This window comes from Salmo salar, chromosome 27 (assembly GCF_965601325.2).
Source record: "Salmo salar chromosome 27, fSalSal1, whole genome shotgun sequence".
Classification (NCBI taxonomy): Eukaryota; Metazoa; Chordata; class Actinopteri; order Salmoniformes; family Salmonidae; genus Salmo; species Salmo salar.
In genome coordinates, this window is record NC_138317.1 from 19,037,788 (window position 1) to 19,061,922 (window position 24,135).

At 45.3% G+C, this 24,135-nt stretch overlaps 1 protein-coding gene across 1 annotated transcript in view; it reads left to right on the forward strand.

The window, feature by feature from the left end:
• Positions 1-23,962, forward strand: part of LOC106588584 (partitioning defective 6 homolog gamma) — a 48,580-nt gene extending 24,618 nt beyond the window's left edge. Inside the window, exon 3 of the mRNA XM_082970077.1 lies at positions 20,939-23,962. Coding sequence (XP_082826203.1) covers positions 20,939-21,996 — 1,058 coding nt within the window. The 3' untranslated portion in view covers positions 21,997-23,962. The remainder of the gene's footprint in view (positions 1-20,938) is intronic.
• The last annotated feature ends 173 nt before the right edge of the window (positions 23,963-24,135 follow it).

Genomic DNA, 24,135 nt, shown 5'->3' on the forward strand with positions numbered 1-24,135 from the left:
GAGGATTGGTGAGAGGAATCTGCACTCCTTCCTTTGTTCATCTTCCCCCCCTCCTTGGATTCCTACTTCCTGGTCGCCTCTCTCCTCTGTCTGCTCCTGAGATCACACACACACTCCTTCCCATCCTCTCTCTCTGATCCCTAAACTAGAGTGGAGGGAGGAGTGTGTTCACTTTAATTAAACTCTAAACGTTTGTTATATTTGGCAAACTTGGAATGTTTTTTTCTCTCTCTCCCTGTTTCGTTTTGTTTAACGACCTGCTTTGAAAAGGCCTCGCTGTGTCAGCTCCCACAACCTATGTTTCCAGACACACTGCCATGATTCCTGTGTGAGTTTCTCTCCCACATAATCTGAGACTGTTTCTGTACCAGTACATGTTAGCCTATACGACCTGTTATGGCTGTAGTTCTCCAGAGACTCACAGTGTAACAACTACCACCAAACCCTTTCTGCCAGCTGTCAGCGCTGTAAATACATCTGTCTACCTATTCCTTTCAATCCTGCAGCAGCTTCAACCGTGAGTGTATGTTTTTACACTGGGTAAAGGAGGGGAGGTTAAGCCTAGAGCGAGGCTATCGTTGTTTATAGCCCCAGCCAGGCTGTGTTTAGTGGATTCTGGACCCGACCCAGTCACATGTGGTTTAGGAGAGAACTATCCCTGTGCTGGGCGAACCCTGGAAGAGGTTCATTGTGGGTGCTGGTCGGGGAGGGAAGCATTTAGTGTACTTTGTCTGCGGGCTATTTGAGCAGAGGGAGAGGTTAGGATGGGAGCAGGCAGTGTATCTATGCAAACCAGAGACCAGCTCTCTCTAGTTCCTCTAATTACTGATCTACTGTAGGACAAGGCCGTGTGTGTGTGTGTGTGTGTGCGCGCCGTCACAGCTGAGAACAAAAGTGCGTGCTTGTGTGGGGATTATGGTGCCCTTAACCTAGTTCCTTCTCTATCTTGTTAGAAAGTCTCGCTGCTTGCTGCATTCACTGTAAATTGGCACAGACATGCCTCGTCTCCTGTCGAGTGCTGTACTGAGATGACGTCCTTTTATTCTAGTTCTCACATTTTCTTTAACCATGGAGTCTATTTCTGTTAGTTTTACTGTCTCGTACATCGTGGTAAGACTATATTAAGGTTAACTTTTGCTTTCAGCATTTTTCTTGTCTTTCACAAAAAAATGGGTCTGGAATGCTGTAAACATGAATATCTCTGTCCCTGTAGAATCCGGTGGTGTTTGATGACCGGGCAACGGAGAGATGAGTTCTGTAGCAGTCGTAATCAGCCCCATCTCTCTCTCAGGCAGCACAGCTACATGTGCTACAGTGTCCAGGCCCTATAACAGTCCCAACAGCTTGTGAACACAAACACACAAAAAAAGGTTTTTTAATGTAACCTTTTATTTAACTAGGCAAGTCAGTTAAGAGCAAATTCTTATTTACGCAGACGGCCTACCAGGGAACAGTGGGTTAACTGCCTTGTCCAGGGGTTTGAGCTGTGAGGAAAAAGTGGTGTGAGTGTCAACGGAGCGGTGCAGGGAGAGTTGTTGTGTTCGAAACATCGCCACTGCCTCCTCTGCCACCGTTTTTCTTTCTGGAGGACATAATTACTAAGGAGGGCCTCTCCTCCTCCTCTACTCACAACACCAAACACCCAGCAACACACTGGTCTGTCTGGGAAGCAGAGATATGCTATGGACCATGAAACAAGGAATTAGAAGAACAGAATTGCTCTAGGAAGCTTAGATTTTATTATTTCGGGACGTCCACATGTATTCGTTGCAGTATTGCCCGATACCTAGTATGTAGGGATCTGCATATCCCGTCACCTGAAAGCCATCACATCTTCATCCACAAGACCAGCCACCCTGTGTACATGTTGGCGACAGTCAATATCTAGTCCATGAAGCAATGAACAAAAACATATCCGCATGGTCCCAAATTCACTTTGCCTGATCAAGCCCTGCTGGGGGGGCTCTCACTACACATGTTTGTCCTACAAAGGTTCAGTTGTGACTTGCAGTCAGATGGGGTGTTCTACAGGGTGTTTTCACTATTGTTTATATACTCTGTTGTTCCCCCTGTGAGAGAACCCCACTGAATCAGACATTTGTTGTTTAGAGTGGGAGGGGGATTGTTCATCTGCTTTATTCTGGATCACCTTGGCGATGGCATGTTACATTCTGATTCTATGTTTGTCCTTGTTTCTCTGATCTCCAAATGGTGTGATGTATAGATTAAATATGAACAGGCTAAAACAACACTCTTTGGACTGTAGTATGGGCTTCCAGTCCACAGTTGCTGTTTGGGGGTGGTAGTTGGGGTGTGGTGGTTGGGGGGGGGGGGGGGGTGTGTGTATGTGTGTGCTGAATCCGCTGAAGGGGAATTGAAGGAACAATTAAGCTGAGTTTAGAATGTGTTCAAAGAAGAGGCATATATAGGTCATCGTGCTGTAAAACAATGAGACAGCCTGCTATGCCATACCCCCCCCTCTTAACTCTAACCTCCCCCACCCCAACAGGACCAGGGAGGCACATGTTTGATTGGCTGCAGTGGATCAGGAGAGCTGTCAATCACAAAATTATTTTTGCTGATTGGCTGAGCTGGGACATGCAGGCAGGCAACAGACCTGAGCATGAACTTTTGAAATAAAACAATGATGCCCAACCTCTTAGTCATATTGCAGAAATGATGTTTTAGAGTGTGACTGCACCCCAATAACTGACAGCAGACAGACACACAGAGGGAGAAAGGGAGGGAAGGAAGAAAGGATGGAGGAGACGGCCCCTTTACAAACATCTGGGCTTTTGGCCAATCAGGCCAGCTCAGCAGTTCAACCGTTCAGGGCAGTGGGATGGCGGGAGGAGGAGAAAGGAGCTCCAACTCTTCTCAGGTGACTCGTGGAGACTAGACTTGTAGACAATATGAATCGTTTAGATTTGTAGACGATAGATACTGACAGCTAGAATAGAAGCACTTCTGTTGATCATACAGAGGTTTGGCTCAGCAATCTGTGGAAGTTCTGATGCTACATTATAATACCTCCATTTATTGAGTTCAGTTTGTGTTCCTGTCTTATCACTGTTGTAAGCAGCCCTGACATTTAAAGTAGAGGCCTTCACTGGTCCAAAATCAGGTCTTAGGTATTCGGGTACAGGTGGATCCGTGACGACCACTACTCTAAACTCTTTGGATATTATCTCAGGGGGCCCATTGTAGGAAAATAGTTGTATTTCACTTTTTTGCTTTGTTGGAGAAATTGAAATGTGGGCAGGGTAGGATCTCGTTAGTGTGTGTCATCGTCTGCAAACAGAGTCAGTGGAGCCTGGCAGGAGGTAGGCAGGAGTGGAGAACCTGACACTTCAGAAGCACACAGGAAGCAATCTGGTTGTGTACAAAGGTGTGGATGGTTCAGGTGTAGCAGCAGAGCTCCAGACCAGTCCTGTTGTTGTTTCAGGTGTAGTTCAAGACGGGCCTGTCCCAGCATGCAGCCTGCCTAACGGTTACCCAACAACACCCAGGGAACGTGAGCCTCAACAGGGGAGGAGAGAGGCTGACACTGCCCCGTGCGGACAGTACCAGCCTCTGTGTCTTACACAATGTAAACAGGGGAATTTCACAATGTGATACAGTATTATGGCTAAGGAACATAATGAAATATATGCTCTGCACCGTAGGACTTAACATACGCAGGATATTATCAGATTATCTCACGTTGTTATGGAGATGTGATTTACATACAGTAAATTGAATTTCATATTCTTGTCAACCACCGAATAAGATGCACCTGTCTCTGAGAGGGAATCATAGTGAAAGCAGTTTTACTGTGGTTGAATTAACCCCTAATCAGCATTAGCTTACTGTGTGTGTGTGTGTGTGTGTGTGTGTGTGTGTGTGTGTGTGTGTGTGTGTGTGTGTGTGTGTGTGTGTGTGTGTGTGTGTGTGTGTGTGTGTGTGTGTGTGTGTGTGTGTGTGTGTGTGTGTGTGTGTGTGTGTGTGTGTGTGTGTGTGTGTGTGTGTGTGTGTGTGTGTGTGTGCTTTGTCTTTCTTTAATGGTGGATGAAACATGAAGCTTTGCTACCGTTAGACTGCAATTATCCATCCAAATCCCTTCTTTCCCGTTCCACCATCGTTTTAATGATACGTACTAGTTCACTTCTCTCTGTGCCTGACATGAAAACCACACGTTAATAGGCTGCGGGTGAAGTCCCAACTCCAGTTGGCCGCTGGTGTAATTCTCACTAGTACGTGAGTTTGTGTTTGCCAGTGTGAGTCGTGTGTGTGTGTTTGCCAGTGTAAATTGATAGAGCTGGAATGTGAATGTCAACCTGGATTGTTGTGCTTGGACAGGCTGAGTATTAGGATTAACATCAGTAACCAGGATCCTGTCCCGGTAACAACTCCACATTTTCAGAAGAAAATACATTACAAGACCCGGGAACCATTTTCCCCCCCTATGTCACACTAATGCAATTCCCCAAAATACACGTGCAGTAGCAGATTAGCAAAACAATAAAAGAACACATTATCCAAACAGGTTGTAGCATGGAAGCCACAAAGCCGCCATAAATTCAAAGCGCACGGTTAATTGACACTGCCGACTACACACATGACCCAAATGCAGTTAATAAAACCCTACAAGAAACCCCTACAGTATAGCCAATAAAATGTGTTCCTCTGATCTGTCGTTGTGACTCTTCAGACAGTCACAAATGTGATCGGCCTACACACAGTACACTACTGTTAACGATTCAGAGAGACATCAATGAAAATGCTATTGTCCTAGAACCTAGGCTGTTTTTCTATCCAGTCCCAATGCCACTGAAACCCAAAATCATGACTCCTGTCTTGCGTGAAAATTCCTAACTTTATTCTGTAATCCATAGGTTGCATTATCAAAGCATGTCTCTCACCTATGCATGTGATCAACAAACGGTATGAGAGTAGTTATGAATTTTTAAAACGCAGTTGGTCACCGTTAAGAGAGCTTGCTATTTAAACGATTTCCACCCTTCATCTCACTGTTTATTCATGGGCTCATTCATTTGAAGGAGGTTCTCTAGCAAGTTCAGCAACTTTGGTAATTTGCCCAGTGTGTGTGTGATTCTATAACGCTATAGGCTTACTCGGGGTGCGCCCTGAGCGCTCTCTGGGTTGAGATAATTGACTGCTGAATGAATTGAGGAACATGATAAAGGTCTGCTTGGCAATTCACAACAATGTCATTGGTGTTCAAAGGTAGTTACTCTATCATTACTAAACATCAGTTTAATTTATGCTGAAATATTCACATAGTGGCACAGCCAATCCTTATTTTGGGAGAACCCTAGCATAGTGACCATATTTTGGTTTTAAACCCTTTAAATTTCCCGGGACTCTCGGGATAAATGAATTATTCCCGGTATTAAAACATGGTAGATTTTCGGGCAAAATATTCATCGCTACTGGGTATAGAGCACCATGTGGCATGTTAGTCAGACTCCCCAGATCCTCTCTGATGAGGGGGAGAAGTGGGGTCAGGAGGAGATGTTGGATGGGGATAGAGAGAGATGGAGGGTCTGTCGGTGGGGGGTACAGTCGGCCGATTTATGATTTTTCGGTGCCGATTATTGGAGGACCCCAAAAAAGGCGCTACCGATTTTAATCGGACGTTTTTTAAATTATTTATTTATTTTTAATAAGACAATTACAACAATACTGAATGAACACTTAGTATTTATGCATTATATTAAATTAAAATAATGCATAAATACTATCAATTTAGCCTCAAATAAATAATGAAACATGTTCAATTTGGTTTAAATAATGCAAAAACAAAGTGTTGGAGAAGAAAGTAAAAGTGCAATATGTGCCATGTAAAAAAGCTAACGTTTAAGTTCCTTGCTCAGAACATGAGAACATATGAAAGCTGGTGGTTCCTCTTAACATGAGTCGTCAATATTCCTAAGTAAGAAGTTTTAGGTTGTAGTTATTATAGGACTATTTTTCTCTATTCGATTTGTATTTCATATACCTTTGACTATTGGATGTTCTTATAGGCACTTTAGTATTGCCAGTGTAACAGTATAGCTTCCGTCCCTCTCCTCGCTCCTACCTGGGCTCGAACCAGGAACATATCGACAACAGCCACCCTCGAAGCAGCGTTACCCATGCAGAGCAAGGGGAACAACTACTCCAAGTCTCAGAGCGAGTGACGTTTGAAACGCTATTAGCGCGCACCCGCTAACTAGCTAGCCATTTCACATCGGTTACACCAGCCTAATCTTGGGAGTTGATAGGCTTGAAGTCATAAACAGCGCAATGCTTGAAGAATTGCGAAGAGCTGCTGGCAAAACGCACGAAGGTGCTGTTTGAATGAATGCCTACGAGCCTGCTGGTGCCTACCATCGCTCAGTCGGACTGCTCTATCAAATCATAGACTTAATTATAACATAATAACACACAGAAATACGAGCCTTTGGTCATTAATATGGTCAAATCCGGAAACTATCATTTCGAAAACGAAACGTTTATTATTTCAGTGAAATACGGAACCGTTTCGCATTTTATCTAACGGGGGGCATCCCTAAGTCTAAATATTCCTGTTACATTGCACAACCTTCAATACTATGTCATAATTATGTACAATTCTGGCAAATTAATTACGGCCTTTGTTAGGAATAAATGGACTTCACACAGTCCGCAATGAGCCAGGTGGCCCAAACTGCTGTATATACCCTGACTGCTTGCACGGAATGCTAGAGAAGTGACACAAATTCATGTTAGCAGGCAATATTAACTAAATATGCAGGTTTAAAAATATATACTTGTGTATTGATTTTAAAGAAAGGCATTGATGTTTATGGTTAGGTACATTGGTGCAACGACAGTGCTTTTTTCGCAAATGCGCTTGTTAAATCATCACCCGTTTGTCGAAGTAGACTGTGATTCGATGAGAAATTTAACAGGCACCGCATCGATTATATGCAACGCAGGACACGTTAGATAAACTAGTAATATCATCAACCATGTGTAGTTAACTAGTGATTATGTTAAGATTGATATTTTTTTATAAGATAAGTTTTAATGCCAGCTAGAAACTTACCTTGGCTTCTTGCTGCCCTCGCGTAACAGGTAGTCAGCCTGCCATGCAAACTCCTCGTGGAGTGCAATGTAAGGCAGGTGGTTAGAGCGTTGGACTAGTAACCGGAAGGTTGCAAAAACGAATCCCCCCTGAACAAGGCAGTTAACCCCCGTTCCTAGGCCGTCATTGAAAATAAGAATGTGTTCTTAATCTGACTTGCCTAGTTAAATAAAAAAATAAAAAATTTAATCGGTGGCCAAAAATACCGATTTTGTTATGAAAACTTGAAATCGGCCCTAATTAATCGGCAATTCCGATTAATCCGTCAACCTCTAGTACCGTCCTTATCCTAACTTCTCTCAGGACCTGTTAGTTGTTACCCAGAACCTGGGGAGATTACAGAGAGGGTTATGAGGAGGTTAGGTTTAGGAGGTCTGGCTCTGTTCACTGACAGAGACCGCCAGGCTGGTGAGGGGGTGGAGAGAGGTCAGGCTGGGCCATACCAGACCAGGCCAGGGAGAGGCTGTATCTAGTGTCCAGGCAGAGATGGGATCATCGGTACACCCTCATTGACCCCCACACTGAGTTTATCAGTGGGCCCTCTTCCCTCCCCTGCTGCCCAGGCAGATGTCTCACTGGGACAGTGGTAGAAAGACTTCTCTTTGGAGTTTAGGAAACTCCATTATTGGGCACTTTAATCAAATGGCACGCCCTCTCACCCCCTCCCCTGAACTAATAAATCATTCTGATATCATTACTGGAACATCCAATGATGCCGTTAATTTACAGTCTAAATGAGGCTGTCTATGACTAATACAGCTCTGTGAGTCTAGTTTATTAGGTTACTCCTCTTCAGCCTGGATCAGTGTAAATTACTTCTAATGTATCCACTAAGGACACATACATGTTCTCTCGTAATGAACAGTGTGAACCAGATCAAATAGAAATCTAATCTTTCAATCCAGAGCTGGTTAAACATTATTAAAGGACTAAAGAGTCTGAAGCTCTCGCTAATTTAGCTGTCCTCTGTCAGTGTGCTTTGTCTGACTCCTACTCTATAGTGCTGTCTCTGTCTGTCCCTTCCTGCTCTGTAGTGCTGCCTCTATTCCTAAAGCTAAAAGCTCTATTGTAGCAGGCTAGAAACGGCAGCAGTCTCCTGCTGTTGTGGTTCAAATAACATCTGTCCCCAATGCACCATGTCTCCCCTCACTCTCACGCTCTAGTGGACTAAGATGGCCATGAGCTCTAAATATGTCATTTTTTATAAAGAAGATTTTTGGACATCCTTTTTGGAAGCTTTTAGAAATCAATTTTTTCCCCATGTTTGGAAAGTAGGAGGCCGTTGGACTCCCTCCCTGGCGAGGTCCAGACTCCGATGCCTATTAGGAGAGATGTATTCCTGCGTTTTCTCTCTCTCTCCTGTCTCTCCTTCCAGTCTCTCTCTTATTTGTAAACAGACAGGTGGCCCTGACTCCCAGCATGCCACTGTAATTTAAGTCACCCTGCTCCGATACGCTGCCAAAATCTGTCCCACAACCTCCTCTGTTTTCTAAATTCTGCTGTGTTTGGCTGCTGCTGTAAATGTGAAGTGGACAAAATAACAATGCTTTTAGCCGGTATTCACAGATCACCTGAGATCTAGGATGAGGTCCCCCCCTATTCATTTTGATCTAAATGGCAAACTGCGATGTCAAATATGGGCCCTGAACTCCCAATTTACTGCTAAAAGCCTTGCCTTCCATACTTGTGGAACTTGTGGACAGTGGTAAGAAAACCATCAACATTAACCGCCAACACGTGTTCTGACTTCTCTGGGTGGAGACCATTTATCATTTAACCCCCCCAACCACTAGACAAGTCGGCAACTATGACCTGTGTTAAAAAATGTGATGCGTCTGAAAAAGAGGAGGAGAGAAGGCTAATCCTCCCTCGTAGTGTTGCCATTCCTATTCTCCACCCTGATCTCTTCAGCAGCAGCCCCCTAACTGGTCCCAGATGTCTGGTGGTAACAGGCAGGGGGGAGAGGAGGAAGGGGGAGGGCCGTGCTGCTGACTGTGCACTCTCAGGGAGCACGAGCTCCTCCCTCGCCCCGTCTGTCTCTTGAGAGTATTTGAGTAAAGTCAAATCTCCAGAGGCTTTCCTCTGTCTTCCCCTGTCTCCAGCCTCTAGCTCTGCTCCCAGTTATGGAGGAGCAGTGGCTGGAAGGGGTCAGACTAATAGTTCTTGCTCGGATTCTTTGAATTTTGTGTGTGACGAGCGAGACGACAGGATATTTCTGTGGTTATGGTGGAACTTAAATAACTTCCTCCCTCAACGGCCACTCTAGCTGTCATCTACTATGTATGTGCTTAGGCCCCTAAACATTCCCCCCTGACCCTGCTACCGTGGGAAGCATGTTGGCTTATTTTAAATTCTAGGCGATTCCCTTTTTCCAAGTTAGTGTTACAGGAATAAGGGATGCCTTGGCAGCAGTCTTCCTGCTGCAACTCAGACCTCCCTGATGCTGGACAGACAGACGTGATCACAAAGGTTATAGAACCTCTAACTGACCCTTTCCCTGCAGGTGATGCAACACCTCTGGTGGCTGGTGTGGAGATGAGTGGATGGGGAATTTCTCCAGTACTCTCTGGCCAGGGCCAGGCTAGCCACGGCAGCCAGTGACCTAATGGGAAAGGCAGCTGTGTCCCTTGCCCTGCATACCCTCTATACACCTCTCTGTGGTGGTTATGGTCTTTACCACGTGTCAAACTCATTCCACATCGGGTTTTCGCTCCTCCCTTGCACTTGATTGATTGAATTAAGGTCACTAAAGAACTCCCCTCACCTGGTTGTCTAGGTCCATGGAATGAGTTTGACACCCCTGGTCTATACTGGCAGTAAGAGCACTTAGTCACTGTTTAGTTCGTGGGTAGTCACTTTGTTCATGTGGTGGTGGAGGAAAGACCCTTTTTATTGTCTCTATGGAAGATGGATAGCCTAGCTGTGTTGTATGAGTGGTGTTTGCGTAAGCCAGAGTACAGCCAGAGTAGTTTGTTGGCCCAGAGTATTGGTTACCCATGCTGTTTTTAAAGGAGGCTCTTGATCTTTGAGGTCATGTGTTCTTCAAGTGAGCTGGCTGTTCAGGCCTAGCAGGGGTCTGTAGCAGGGTCACGTCTAAATACTAACATCTCTTCCAGGGGTCACTCCCAGTGGCTAACCCAAGCCTGGCCTGGGAGGAGGATGTTCTCACCCCTCTCTCTCCCTGACCTCTAACCTCCGATCTCTCACACCAGCCTGGCAGAAACCTGCTGGTTTGTTCCTCTCTGGCTACTGCTCGCTGACCAACATGGTTCTGAGGAGTCTCTGTTTAGTAACGTACTCAAACTGAAGGAACATTCAGGGTCTAGTTCCCGTAGGCTACACCCGGTGAACAGAGGGGATCCTAGATGCCTACAGTATACCTGGTGAACAGAGGGGATCCTAGATGCCTACAGTATACCTGGTGAACAGAGGGGATCCTAGATGCCTACAGTATACCTGGTGAACAGAGGGGATCCTAGATGCCTACAGTATACCTGGTGAGCAGAGGGGATCCTAGATGCCTACAGTATACCTGGTGAGCAGCGGGGATCCTAGATGCCTACAGTATACCTGGTGAGCAGAGGGGATCCTAGATGCCTACAGTATACCTGGTGAAGAGAGGGGATCCTAGATGCCTACAGTATACCTGGTGAGCAGAGGGGATCCTAGATGCCTACAGTATACCTGGTGAAGAGAGGGGATCCTAGATGCCTACAGTATACCTGGTGAACAGAGGGGATCCTAGATGCCTACAGTATACCTGGTGAGCAGAGGGGATCCTAGATGCCTACAGTATACCTGGTGAAGAGAGGGGATCCTAGATGCCTACAGTATACCTGGTGAACAGAGAGGTACTGAGATTCCCAGACATCTCTGCATCCTAACTATTGCGTAACGGAGGTGTAATATGCCACGTGTTGTCGTCCATCACAAACACCAACAAAGACCCTGAATGTTCCCTCAGCTCAGATCGTTAGGCTCACGTCAAACTAATTACTAAACAGGTTACGCAACGGAACAAGTCAACATGTGAGTTATGTTGCTTATTATCATTCTGTAAAGCTAGTGTTTGGTGTTTATTAACGTTCTGTAAAGCCAGGCTTATGATTGGTTTGTCACAGAGGTGTAGAATGTTAACATTTATAAACCAGTCTTTCTGTCATCGGTACCAGTCTTTGTTATGCAGAGTTTATTTTTTACATGTTCATTTTTTTACCATTATTTAACTAGGCAAGTCAGTTAAGAACAAATTCTTATTTACAATGATGGCCTAGGAACAGTGGGTTAACTGCCTTGTTCAGGGGCAGAACGACAGATTTTTACCTTGTCAGCTCGGGGTTTCGATCTAGCAACCTTTCGGTTACTGGCCCAACGCTCTAACTGCTAGGCTACCAGCCGCAACATTATACAGAGCCGACAGATTAGTCTAAACTAATGCATGTTAGTTTCCCCATCAACGTGAACTTATTATCACGTCAACACTACATCACAACAATATGCACTGTTCTTAGATTTGAACTGAACAAATGGGCTCAGAAATAGTGGCTCAAAATATATAACGTTTCATTTTCTACTTTGTGTTTATCGTTGTACTCTGTGCTGGCCAGTAGGCTACATTCAGCTTTCTGGCCAACACATTCCGCTTGCTGGCGAATACATACATTCAACACTAAACGTACAACAAAGTGTTTTTGAGAACAAAGCACATGGGGAGGCCTAATGACTGATCATAAAACCCTTTATTGGACTTGAAAGGAGGCTCTTTTTCACAGGTACAGTTAACAAGGAGGAGAGGAAAGCACTCTAGGGAATAGGATACCATTTCAGACCTAGCCCAGCCTAAAGGGGATGCAGGATTAGGACTAGGCAAGGCTAGAGTAGCCACAGCTACAGAAACTGAGTTAAGTTAAACCTGTCCAGAGATATCTCCATATCCATCAAGCACCACATTCCTGACCGGTGAAACCCTCCAGAGCCAGCCTGACAGTCTGACCGGATTGTGGGTGGGAGGCCCGCTCGGCCCTCTTACAAACAGAGGAATTTAGGCACTTCACCTTTAATCCCTAAACCCTGACCCATACTGGGATGGGAGAGCCAGGTCAGGTGACTGGCCAGCATCACATGACTTGTTTGAGGCTGTTTATTGTTGTTGTACCTTAGAACTTAATTTACTGTGACACCATCTGAAATGGCACCCTATTCCCTAAATGGTACAGTACTTTTGACCAGAGACTATGGGGATGCCATTTCGGGTGCCACCTAGTTAGTTTTCAGATTAGTTCTCTTGGGGAAGATGTTAAAGTTTATTTGGTTCATGTCAGTGTTTTCAGTTCCATGCCAAACTATTTAGCTGTATTCCCTTGGCTCCGCATTAGTACCTTTATTACATGTCTTGTTTTGTGCTGCGTCAGTCAACATCAGGCTGAAGCTTTTGACTCTGGAAGCATTCAGACCTTTTCTAAATTCCTTTTCCCCCCGATGCTCTAGAAGCCACATCATCATTCTCTGATGATCATTCTCATTTATCCAATAGGGTTGCAGCTCTTACATTACTGGGCTAATTGTCCTTCCATCTTACCATCCAATTATTTGTTGGTATAAATTCTCTTTCCATTCTAGTCAGCAGTCTGTTCATGTGGCCTGGATCTTGGTGAGATGCCACCCTTTTTCACTCAACTTTGTTAGTTTGGAAAGGACTTTGGGACTCAGTTGGGGGGGGGGGAGATACGTTGTTCAGTTTCATCAGTGTGTCGCGTGCCTGGGGTTTTGGGACTAAAGGCGGGACAGTGGAGGGAAGTGTTGGCACACCAGTCCACCTTATTAATGAGATGGAGCAGTACAGCCTCAATGTGTTTCCCATCAGCAGACTTGCACTTGTGGCATAAATTCCTCCCCATAATAAAAGCCTGTCTGGCTTTAATCTAAATAATTATACTTCCTGCTGCCTCGACCGACAACTAAGAATAATTTCTGCACCCTACTTTGATGATATTCAGAAGCTTTGGGAAGCATTCTTAAAAACACGAGTTGAAAGCAGCAGTGAAACAGAAAAGGGTGTCTACAGGTATTTTCCAGCCTCTCTCTGACAGGGTGGGCCGGGCAGGAGCTGGAGCTGGCAGGGTGGGCAGGGCTGGAACTGGCAGGGCTGGAACTGGCAGGGTGGGCAGGGCTGGAACTGGCAGGGTGGGCAGGGCTGGAGCTGGCAGGGTGGGCAGGGCTGGAACTGGCAGGGTGGGCAGGGCTGGAGCTGGCAGGGTGGGCAGGGCAGGAGCTGGAGCTGGCAGGGTGGGCAGGAGCTGGAGCTGGCAGGGTGGGCAGGGCAGGAGCTGGAGCTGACAGGGTGGGCAGGAGCTGGCAGCTGGCAGGGCAGGGCAGGAGCTGGAGCTGGCAGGGTGGGCAGGGCTGGAACTGGCAGGGTGGGCAGGGCTGGAGCTGGCAGGGTGGGCAGGGCTGGAACTGGCAGGGTGGGCAGGGCTGGAGCTGGCAGGGTGGGCAGGGCAGGAGCTGGAGCTGGCAGGGTGGGCAGGGCTGGAACTGGCAGGGTGGGCAGGGCTGGAACTGGCAGGGTGGGCAGGGCTGGAGCTGGCAGGGTGGGCAGGAGCTGGAGCTGACAGGGTGGGCAGGGCAGGAGCTGGAGCTGGCAGGGTGGGCAGGAGCTGGAGCTGGCAGGGTGGGCAGGGCTGGAACTGGCAGGGTGGGCAGGGCTGGAGCTGGCAGGGTGGGCAGGGCAGGAGCTGGAGCTGGCAGGGTGGGCAGGAGCTGGAGCTGGCAGGGTGGGCAGGGCAGGAGCTGGAGCTGACAGGGTGGGCAGGAGCTGTCAGGGTGGGCAGGGCAGGAGCTGGAGCTGGCAGGGTGGGCAGGGCAGGAGCTGGCAGGGTGGGCTAGAGCTGGCAGGGTGGGCAGGGCTGGAGCTGGCAGGGTGGGCAGGGCAGGAGCTGGAGCTGTCAGGGTGGGCAGGGCAGGAGCTGGAGCTGGCAGGGTGGGCAGGGCAGGAGCTGGCAGGGTGGGCTAGAGCTGGCAGGGTGGGCAGGGCTGGAGCTGGCAGGGTGGGCAGGGCAGGAGCTGGAGCTGGCAGGGTGGGTTCTATATGAAAATCCACAGTAGAGCTGGCCAGACTGGGTTCTGTGGCTTGTGGTTCTGTACATTTGATAGCTGTGGCTAGAGTTGCACATTTTGGGGAATATTCAGAGGTGGAAACTTTCCTTGGGAATATATGGGTATTAACGGAAATATATGCAAATTCATATTAATATCGTTTAAATGTTGATCTTTTTTTGCATTGGGTATATTTACCATATTATATGGAGACAAACATAAACCTTTTAACCTAATCATAAGTAGACATAATTGAAAATGATTAAATCCTTCCAATAGAAATTAAAAAAAAGCAATTTAGTTACGAATTGAACTTTAAATAAGTTGACTCTTCACATGGGATGATTTCAATGAACAACAAAAGAAAGGGAATATTCAATGATCCGTCGCATCTCCCAAAAACATTTTCAACATACATCTGTAAAATGATTGAGCTAAAGCTTTGGTTGTCTTCCTCTCAGGCTTACATGTCTTCTCCCTCCTCAATGTCCACCTCTTGAACATCAGACTGAGGGCTCATCTTCCCTGTCACTTTCCAACCTTGTTGAGGATGGCTTGTTGTCAGGCTCAAAAAGCCTCAAATTTGCCCGGATGGCCACCAATTTTTCAACTCTTGTATTGGTCAGCTTTGGTGTGTGTGTTCCCAAACAAGGACCAGTTGCGCTCTGAGGCGGCTGATGTTTGTGGGATTTGGAAGATGATGGAGGAAACGGGAAAGAGCCTCAGATCCACAAAGTTCCACCAGGTGGCTGATGAGATATGTTGGCACGAGTGCCATATTGCATCTCCATCCCAAAGCCCTTGCTTGGAAGTGTACTTTGCCAGACTGCCAAGAACCTTGCCCTCATCCAGGCCAAGGTAGCGAGACACAGTAGTAATGACACCATAGGCCTTGCTGATCTCTGCACCAGACAGGATGCTCTTGCCAGCATACTTGGGGTCCAACATGTACGCTGCGGTGTGTATGGGCTTCAGGCAGAAATCTTCACGCTTTTTAATGTATTTCAGAACTGCAGTTTCCTCTGCTTGGAGCAACAGTGAAGTGGGCAGGGCAGTACGGATTTCTTCTCTTACATCTGCAAGCAGAGTCTAAACATCAGACAGGATGGCATTGTCTCCCTCAATCCGTGTAATGGCTATTGCTGTAGGTTTCAGGCTGCTTACCACTCTCTCCCAAAATCCAGGAGGATCCTCTTGTTGGGCTGTCCATATCGGCAGACTGTGATATGGCCATTTTCTTGGAGAGACTCCTTCCCCTCCAGGAGACTGTCAAACATGATGACAACACCATCCCAACGGGTGCTGCTGGGCAGCTTTAATTTGGTGCTCTTATTCTTCTCACTTTGCTTGGTGAGATAGATTGCTGATATAACTTGATGACCCTTCACATACCTAACCATTTCCTTGGCTCTCTTGTAAAGTGTATGCATTGTTTTCAGTGCCATGATGTCCTTGAGGAGCAGATTCAATGCATGAGCAGCACAGCCAAAGGCTGTGATGTGAGGGTAGGACTCCTCCACTTTAGACCAAGCAGCCTTCATGTTTGCAGCATTGTCTGTCACCAGTGCAAATACCTTCTGTGGTCCAAGGTCATTGATGACTGCTTTCAGCTCATCTGCAATGTAGAGACCGGTGTGTCTGTTGTCCCTTGTGTCTGTGCTCTTGTAGGAGATGTAGTTAATTATTCCTTGTCCATGAACATTTGACCACCCATCAGAGATGATTGCAATACAGTCTGCTTTCATATGATTTGCTTGACCTTCACTTGAACTCTGCATCCAGCAAATGAGTAGATGAAGCATGTCTGGTTGGAGGGGTGTATGCTGGGCGAAGAACATTCAGAAATCTCTTCCAATACACATTGCCTGTGAGCATCCGAGGTGAACCAGCTGCATACACAGCTCAAGCAAGACATTAATCCGCATTTCTCTGACTACGTTCCTCCATTGAGTCAAAAAAATATATATTCCAGGAGGAACATGAGCTGTTGCTATCGATAAGGTGTGTGATTCATCATTTTCACCTCGAATAGAAGTAGAGGGACTTTTGTCAGAGGTTGCTTGTTGTGAGCGCTGAGGGAACTTTATGCACTTGGCCAGATGATTCTGCATCTTTGTTGCATTCTTCACATATGATTTGGCACAGTATTTGAAAATGTACACAGCTTTTCCTTCTACCTTAGCTGCAGTGAAATGTCTCAACACATCAGATAGTACCCGTGGCATTTTCCTGTAAAGATTAAACAAAAATGAGTAAAACAAATATATACAATTCCATGTACAGATAAATAGTTAACCTCTATGGGCTAGGTGGGATGCTTGCGTCCCACCTACTCAACAGCCAGTGTAATCCCGTGGCGCGATATTCAAATACCTCAAAAATGCAAAAACTTCAATTTTTCAAACATATGACTATTTTACACCATTTTAAAGACGAGACTCTCGTTAATCTAACCACACTGTCCGATTTCAAAAAGGCTTTACAACGAAAGCAAAACATTAGATTATGTCAGCAGAGTACCCAGCCAGAAATAATCAGACACCCATTTTTCAAGCTAGCATATAATGTCACATAAACCCAAACCACAGCTAAATGTAGCACTAACCTTTGATGATCTTCATCAGATGACAACCCTAGGACATTATGTTATACAATACATGCATGTTTTGTTCAATCAATGTCATATTTATATCAAAAACCAGCTTTTTACATTAGCATGTGACTAGCATTCCCACCGAACACTGCCGGTGAATTTACTAAATTACTCACGATAAACGTTCACAAAAAACATAACAATTATTTTAAGAATTATAGATACAGAACTCCTCTATGCACTCGATATGTCCGATTTTTAAAATAGCTTTTCGGTGAAAGCACATTTTGCAATATTCTCAGTAGATAGCCCGGCATCACAGGGCTAGCTATTTAGACACCCAGCAAGTTTAGCACTCACCAAAGTCAGATTTACTATAAGAAAAATGTTATTACCTTTGCTGTTCTTCGTCAGAATGCACTCCCAGGACTTCTACTTCAATAACAAATGTTGGTTTGGTCCCAAATAATCCATTGTTATATCCAAATAGCGGCGTTTTGTTCGTGCGTTCAAGACACTATCCGAAAGGGTAAATAAGGGTGACGAGCATGGCGCATTTCGTGACAAAAAAAATCTAAATATTCCATTACCGTACTTCGAAGCATGTCAACCACTGTTTAAAATCAATTTTTATGCAATTTTTCTCGTAAAAAAGCGATAATATTCCGACCGGGAATCTGCGTTTAGGTAAAAAGAGGAAAGAAAATAAAGCACGGGGTCAACTCGTGCACGCGCCTAAGCCCATTGTCCTCTGATCGGCCACTTGCCAAACACGATAATGTGTTTCATCCAGAGGCTGCCTCGATATCATTCAGCTTTTTCCCGGGCTCTGAGAGCCTATGGGAGCCGTAGGAAGTGTCACGTTACAGCAAAGATCCTCAGTCTTCAATAAAAAGAGCCAAGATGAACAACAACTTGTCAGACAGGCCACTTCCTGTTCAGAATCTTCTCAGGTTTTGGCCTGCCATATGAGTTCTGTTATACTCAGACACCATTCAAACAGTTTTAGAAACTTTAGGGTGTTTTCTATCCAAAGCCAATAATTATATGCATATTCTAGTTTCTGGGCAGTAGTAATAACCAGATTAAATCGGGTACGTTTTTTATCCGGCCGTGCAAATACTGCCATCTACCCCCAACAGGTTAAGCAAATTTGATTAAACTCCTTTGTAAGATAAATGTTTTAAAATTAAACATGTATGGAAACAGGTGAATTAACACTCCTCAGTTAGCAGGCTCAAGCAAGCTAAAAACCCACATGGTAGCAAGAACTAACTAGCAGAAATTGTTAACAAGTTAGAAATGATTTAAACACACTTTGCTGTAGGCTACTATTTACTAGTTAACAAAAAATCATGTATGGCATATAAAATATATTCATCCCACCCAGTATTGTAATCAAAACTTACCAGAAAGCATGTTGTCCTTGGCTCAGACAGTGTAGTAGTGTGGGCTCAATAGCATCTCATTAATGTGCAAGATCTTGAGAATCAGCTGCACATGTGATGGAAGAATGCACTGTGCATGCGGAGGGTTGCAATTCCATTGAATTGGGGATAGTTTAACCAAAATATGCCACAAGACCTAGAATTGCCTTATATGTATCCCACAAAAAAGGTTCACTGTTATAAGCTAACTTTTTTTTTTATGAATTTAAGCAAAATTACCCAAATTCCCGGGCTTAAAGTCCCATGGAAAATTTCTGGAAAAATTCTACAAATTTACCGGAAAGTTACCGACCCTTTGCAAACCTAGCTGTGGCCATCTGTATCTGTAGCAACGAGTGCAGCAGTTTGCTTTCAGAACAGTGTTATTAAAACAGTGTATTGTGTCCTGTCATTAGATTCCTTCATTAGTGGGGAGGAGATGCAGAAAGTCATTAGTCAGCCTGGGAGTTATGGTGCAGTACAGTGGTGCACAAAATACTCCCACTGAAACTATTAGCACAGAGAATTGTCCACAAAAAATACTTCAGCATAGGAAGTAACCCACTTTTCCAGCAGAGGGAACACATCTATACCATGTGACCATATGGTTATCCCACTTGCATATGCTATAACGTCAAACACATACACCCAGGCAAGTGTCCACCCCAGTAGGGACTATGACTCGTGGCCCATTGCCATGGAAGTGGTGGATGTCCGCCCCCCCGTCCCCCGTCCCCCCCGTAGGACCTCTAGTTCCTGTTCCTGCAGCACTGTTCTTCACACCGTCCGGACAAACTTCCTCCTTGGATCTGGATCAACACATCTAGCAGTACAGACATGTCCTAGAGGAAGGTCACAGGATGAGTTTATTATGCCTGAGCAGTCCTCTCACTATCATACTGTATCTCTGTTTCTGGCATTCTCTGTCTCTCCATGTCTCTATTTATCTTCCTGTCATTGTCAAGTTGGATAGATAGTAGCTACCTAATGTCATTTTCAGTGAGTGAGGACATTTTACCATCGGAAGTGAACGAGAGAAATTGTGCAAATGAACAAAGTTGTGATGAATGCTTTTCTGAAGGAAGAGCATTATGTGTACAAGGAGCAGAGGGGGAGAATAAAAAAACGCTAGTAGGAAGCACAGGGGAAAAATGGCAGCTGTACAGAACTCATCCAGAGCTTTTTGACTTCTCAAACACGGCAGAAAGACACAAGATATCTGATGGCAAAAATGTAGTAGTGAATTGCATACAGGTGTAACTTCATCACCTCATGTGTGCTGCACAACAGAGACTTGCCGATAGATATACAACGCTATGGACTCACCAGCTCCCGCTTTCTCATGTTGTGCTATTTACAAACAAACACGTGTCTGGCTCAACTGTTCATAATGTGAGGGGTGGAATGAAAAGGGGCAATCTGTTTTGTCTCCTTACGTATTGCACAAGTTGACTGTAGGTATTAACTTAAAAAGTTGCTAGAAATATTCAAATGTATTGAACAACCTCAAAGGAGTAGTTTTGACTGTATTGAAAAACCATCCTGTTTTTTCCCCCCCAAATACCCCAGTATATCGTATATAGCCTAAGCCTAGACATATTGGGTTGGTTGAAATCTTTTTATATATTTTTTTGAACTGTGAAAATAGTTTTGCGTGAACACACTCCGTTGCCCTTGCTTGCAGACAGCGAGTCGTGTACAACTGATGATCAGAATGATCGGTATTCCAACTGTAATCCCATCCTGGTGTTTGGTTTGATTACAACTGTTCTTCCCGTGGCTCTGTTGTTCCACCCCACTGACTGCAGAGCTACACCAGACCAGCACAGCACTCGTCAGGCTTTCTCTATGGCCCAGAGTGCAACAGGGTCTGCCACAAGTTCAGCCCAGTTAAAGCTTTGTTCTGAAGTGGAGGGAAAGGATTTCACAGTAAACAAGCTGAGGAGTTTTAATGATACACTTCCCATTGTCCTCAACTCCTTGTGTGGGTGTTTCTTTAGAGTGGGACTGGTAAACAGTCAGTACGCTGTGACTCTGGTCCCATTTTGGCCATGGTTTGGCTTGGCAGGCAGGCAGGGCCTCCCCAACAGCAGCTGTCTAAGCAGTACCAGTAAAGCGGGACAGCACTGTCAGCACAGACAGGAACACCCCACAGACACACCCCCACACTGTCAGCTCTGCTCAGCCCTCTCAGCGTTTTATTAATGACCCTAGGACTGCAATCTGGAATGTATTGGCAGCTTCACTATTCTGTTGTGTCGATGTCCCAAGTCTGGAATAAAGTTAATCTGTGTTCATGTTGTCATCTTGCAGTTTTATGTGTGTTTTGGTCATTTGTCCATTTTAAAAACATGAAGGGTTGATGCTTGCTTTACCCAGGGGTAGAGTTAGAGGAGTTTGGACTAAAACCTGTTGATGTGTATGGTAATGAGCGCTGCGTACATTTCTCGCTACAAATAAAACCTTTATGTATTGTGTTCTTTCAAAGGAAAACATCTGCTCACCATTTGAGGCTCATATGCTTCAAGTGAAGTGTTCCTGAGAGCTAAGTAGTTCTGTTCCGTGTTTCAGACAGAGTTCTGAGCAGTTGTTTTCTCCTGTCTTCCAGAGGCCTTAAGGGGTTCTATATTTTCTGTGTTTCAGTTCTTAGCAGTTCTGTTCTGGGTTTCAGAAAAGGTTCTAACCAGTACTATTTCTCCTGTTGTTTTTCAGAGGAGGTCGACTACAGCAGCTATGGGACTCACTCGCTGACCCGAAAGAAGAAGGCTGTGGTGGCGCTGCGGAACGACGTCAACAGGAAGCGACCTCACATCCGCATTGGTATGCCGCAGGACTTCCGGCCAGTCTCCTCCATCATCGATGTGGACATCTTGCCAGAGTCCCACCGCCGCGTTCGTCTCTACCGCCATGGTTCTGACAAACCCCTGGGGTTCTACATCCGGGATGGGACAAGCGTACGGGTGACGCCCCATGGCCTGGAGAAGGTGCCTGGGATTTTTATCTCCCGCATGGTGCCTGGGGGCCTGGCTGAGAGCACGGGCCTGCTGGCCGTCAATGACGAGGTCCTGGAGGTCAACGGCATTGAGGTGACTGGGAAGACGCTAGACCAGGTAACGGACATGATGATCGCCAACAGTCACAACCTGATTGTCACAGTGAAGCCGGTGAACCAGCGGAACAATGTGGTGCGAGCCAGCCGGATTTCCGGCAGCTCCGGTCAGTCGTCAGACAGCAGCGGTTCCACCGGCTACCCCAGCCTGTCCACCGCAGCAATGGCGACCGGTGCCCACGGCTACCCCGACGAGCTGGAAAGCGATGAGGAGTCAGACATCGTCATCGAGAGCAGCCTCAAGCGGCCGTCGAGGCGCTCCAGCGCGTCAATGGTGTCCGTGGCTTCAAGAACGTCACGCTCCCATACCCAAGCCCCTCCCCAGGCCCCCGTGGAACCCACCAACCCCCCGATCCGACCCCTCTCTGTGGTTTCCACCTCCTCCCACTCCCAGCCCTCCTCCCACTCCCAGCCCAGCCTCAATGGCCTCTCCCACCACGGCAGCCTCAGCTACATGCTGCACAGGGACCTGAACCTCCAGCACCCCCAGTTACAGAACCCCCAGCATCACCAAACCCAGCACCACAGCAGCAACCCAGCCCTCCGGGAGAGCAACAGCAGCCTGCACAAAATCCTCAGCACCATGAGGACGGACCCTCGACACAGTCTGGCCCTGCCCCGGGGAGGGGTGGAAGAGGATGGCACCGTCATCACCCTATAATACACACACCAACACTAATAATACACACACACATTGGACGTGAGCTGGAGCATCCCCTGCCCGGTATACCCACCATGAGAATGAACGTTGTTCTTCAAACCTCCTACTAATTTTTTAAATTTTTTATAAAACAAATAAGGACAGTTTATTCTGTGTTGTTTGAGTTTTAAGGTTTCCTATGTCTTGTAAATGAGCATTTTAGGCCACTAATGTGTAGGCCTGATGGGATTCACCTGCTATCCTTTAGTGGCCACTTTTAATCTGAACCTCTATCTCCTTTTTGGGACCAACTTTGAGCTTTTGTTTTTAAGAACAATTCTATGTTTCTGTATAATGCTGCCTGTCTACTGATTCTCTATCTCTGTATTTTACCTGTGTATTCACAGATGATTTATTTATCTTCTCCAATAAATTATTCAAAGCTTTAATAAGGAGAAGTGTTGGATCATCACATGTACTAAAACTCTTACTTCCCTTACCAGCAGTCATTTATACCTGGTACATTTTGAACTGCTATCAAGCAATACTTCCTACACTGAACATAGTCTATATCCTGTTTCGTCTTCTCCACTGGTTGTCTGTTTTTGGAGCTCCAGGAATGCAACATGCTCTCTGGAAAAAAAGCCACTAGCCGACTAGCACCCCTCTCACTTCACCGCTAATGAATCCTTATCTTTACTGTTTACTCAACTCATCTGCTTGGCTGTGAACCCTGTTAGTTACAGCAGGCAGGGGGATGTGAACCCTGTTACAGCAGGCAGGACTGCTAAGAGGTGAAGGTGATAACATCTGAATCTGCATCTGCTTAACCTCACTCATTCACTTTCCTACACTGTGTTGGGCACACACATTGAGATCCAAGTACGGATCCAGTGGTACTTTGGTTTACAAGTGCAATCTATCCATCCATGGTATGGTTAACTTTCATAGAGTACATGGATTCTGTGGGACACTAAGCCATCCATCGGTGGTTTGATTTTTGTATGGGATTCTTCTCACCATTATTCACATTGTAGTTCAAGGTTTTTAAGCTGGTTTGCAAAGTAGTTTTTTTATTTTTTTTTATTTTTTACAGTCTTATTGTTGTTTCAACTTTAAATCTCCATGTTAGTACCAGGATTAACATTGGATTATCAACCTATTTTGGTTCACATATGTAATTTTTGTTACTCTTTCCTTTTTCTCTCCCCATAGGCTGCTTTGGTTACCTTGACACTGTTCTTATGACCATAGTGATGTTATTCCATGCATATCTTTACTATGCACAGTCAGTTCAACCCTATTGAGTAGTGCTATACTGTGTTGGTCACTTCCCCCTACTGGTAGTACCCTGTACCATCGACTCAGTGTGAGCCCACATATTCACGCCAAGGAAATATTACAGGTTTTATATTTATTACAGAAACGTCTAGATTTTTCTGGAATAATGTCTATTGTTTTACTTTCTCTCTTAATGTACATAAGGATTTTATAATAGATTTTTACAAGGGAAAAACAATGACAAATGAACAAATAATTCCATGCGGTATTATGGTACGAGGATGATTATGATGGGGAATATTTCAGCATATGATGTAAACTGGACTGGTTTTATTCTATGAGATGATGATGATGATGCTGTACAGACATTGATATACATTCTCCACACATATTGGAGGAAAGGTTTGTAAACACTTTGTGCCTTTTAATTCATTTTAGTCCAGATATGTACTGAGCACTCAAATGTAAACAACAATTGAATGGATATTAGGGCTTGATCTGTAATTGCTCAATCAATATTTAGTAGGCCTAGGTGCTCTTTCAACATAGTAAACCATAAGTATCACTTCAACTAATTTCCACAGTTGAAATTTAAACTCTTAATGCAATTAATTTGAATTGTATTGTGAATATTGTGTTTTATATTTTCTTACTGTTTTTTTGTACGTTTTGGGAGATACATTTTGAAATAAAGGTTTAAAATGCACTTGCTGTCCAGTTTTTCATTCCCATTTTCTATTGTAGAAAGTTGACTCGTGGTTTGCTGTGTTTCTACACGTTTAATGGCGATTGAGTCATCAGATTTCAGTATTCAACTTCAGAGGAAATTAGTGAGAAAGAGCCCTGATTTAAAATAGCGCCTTTTCGCTTAGTTCTACT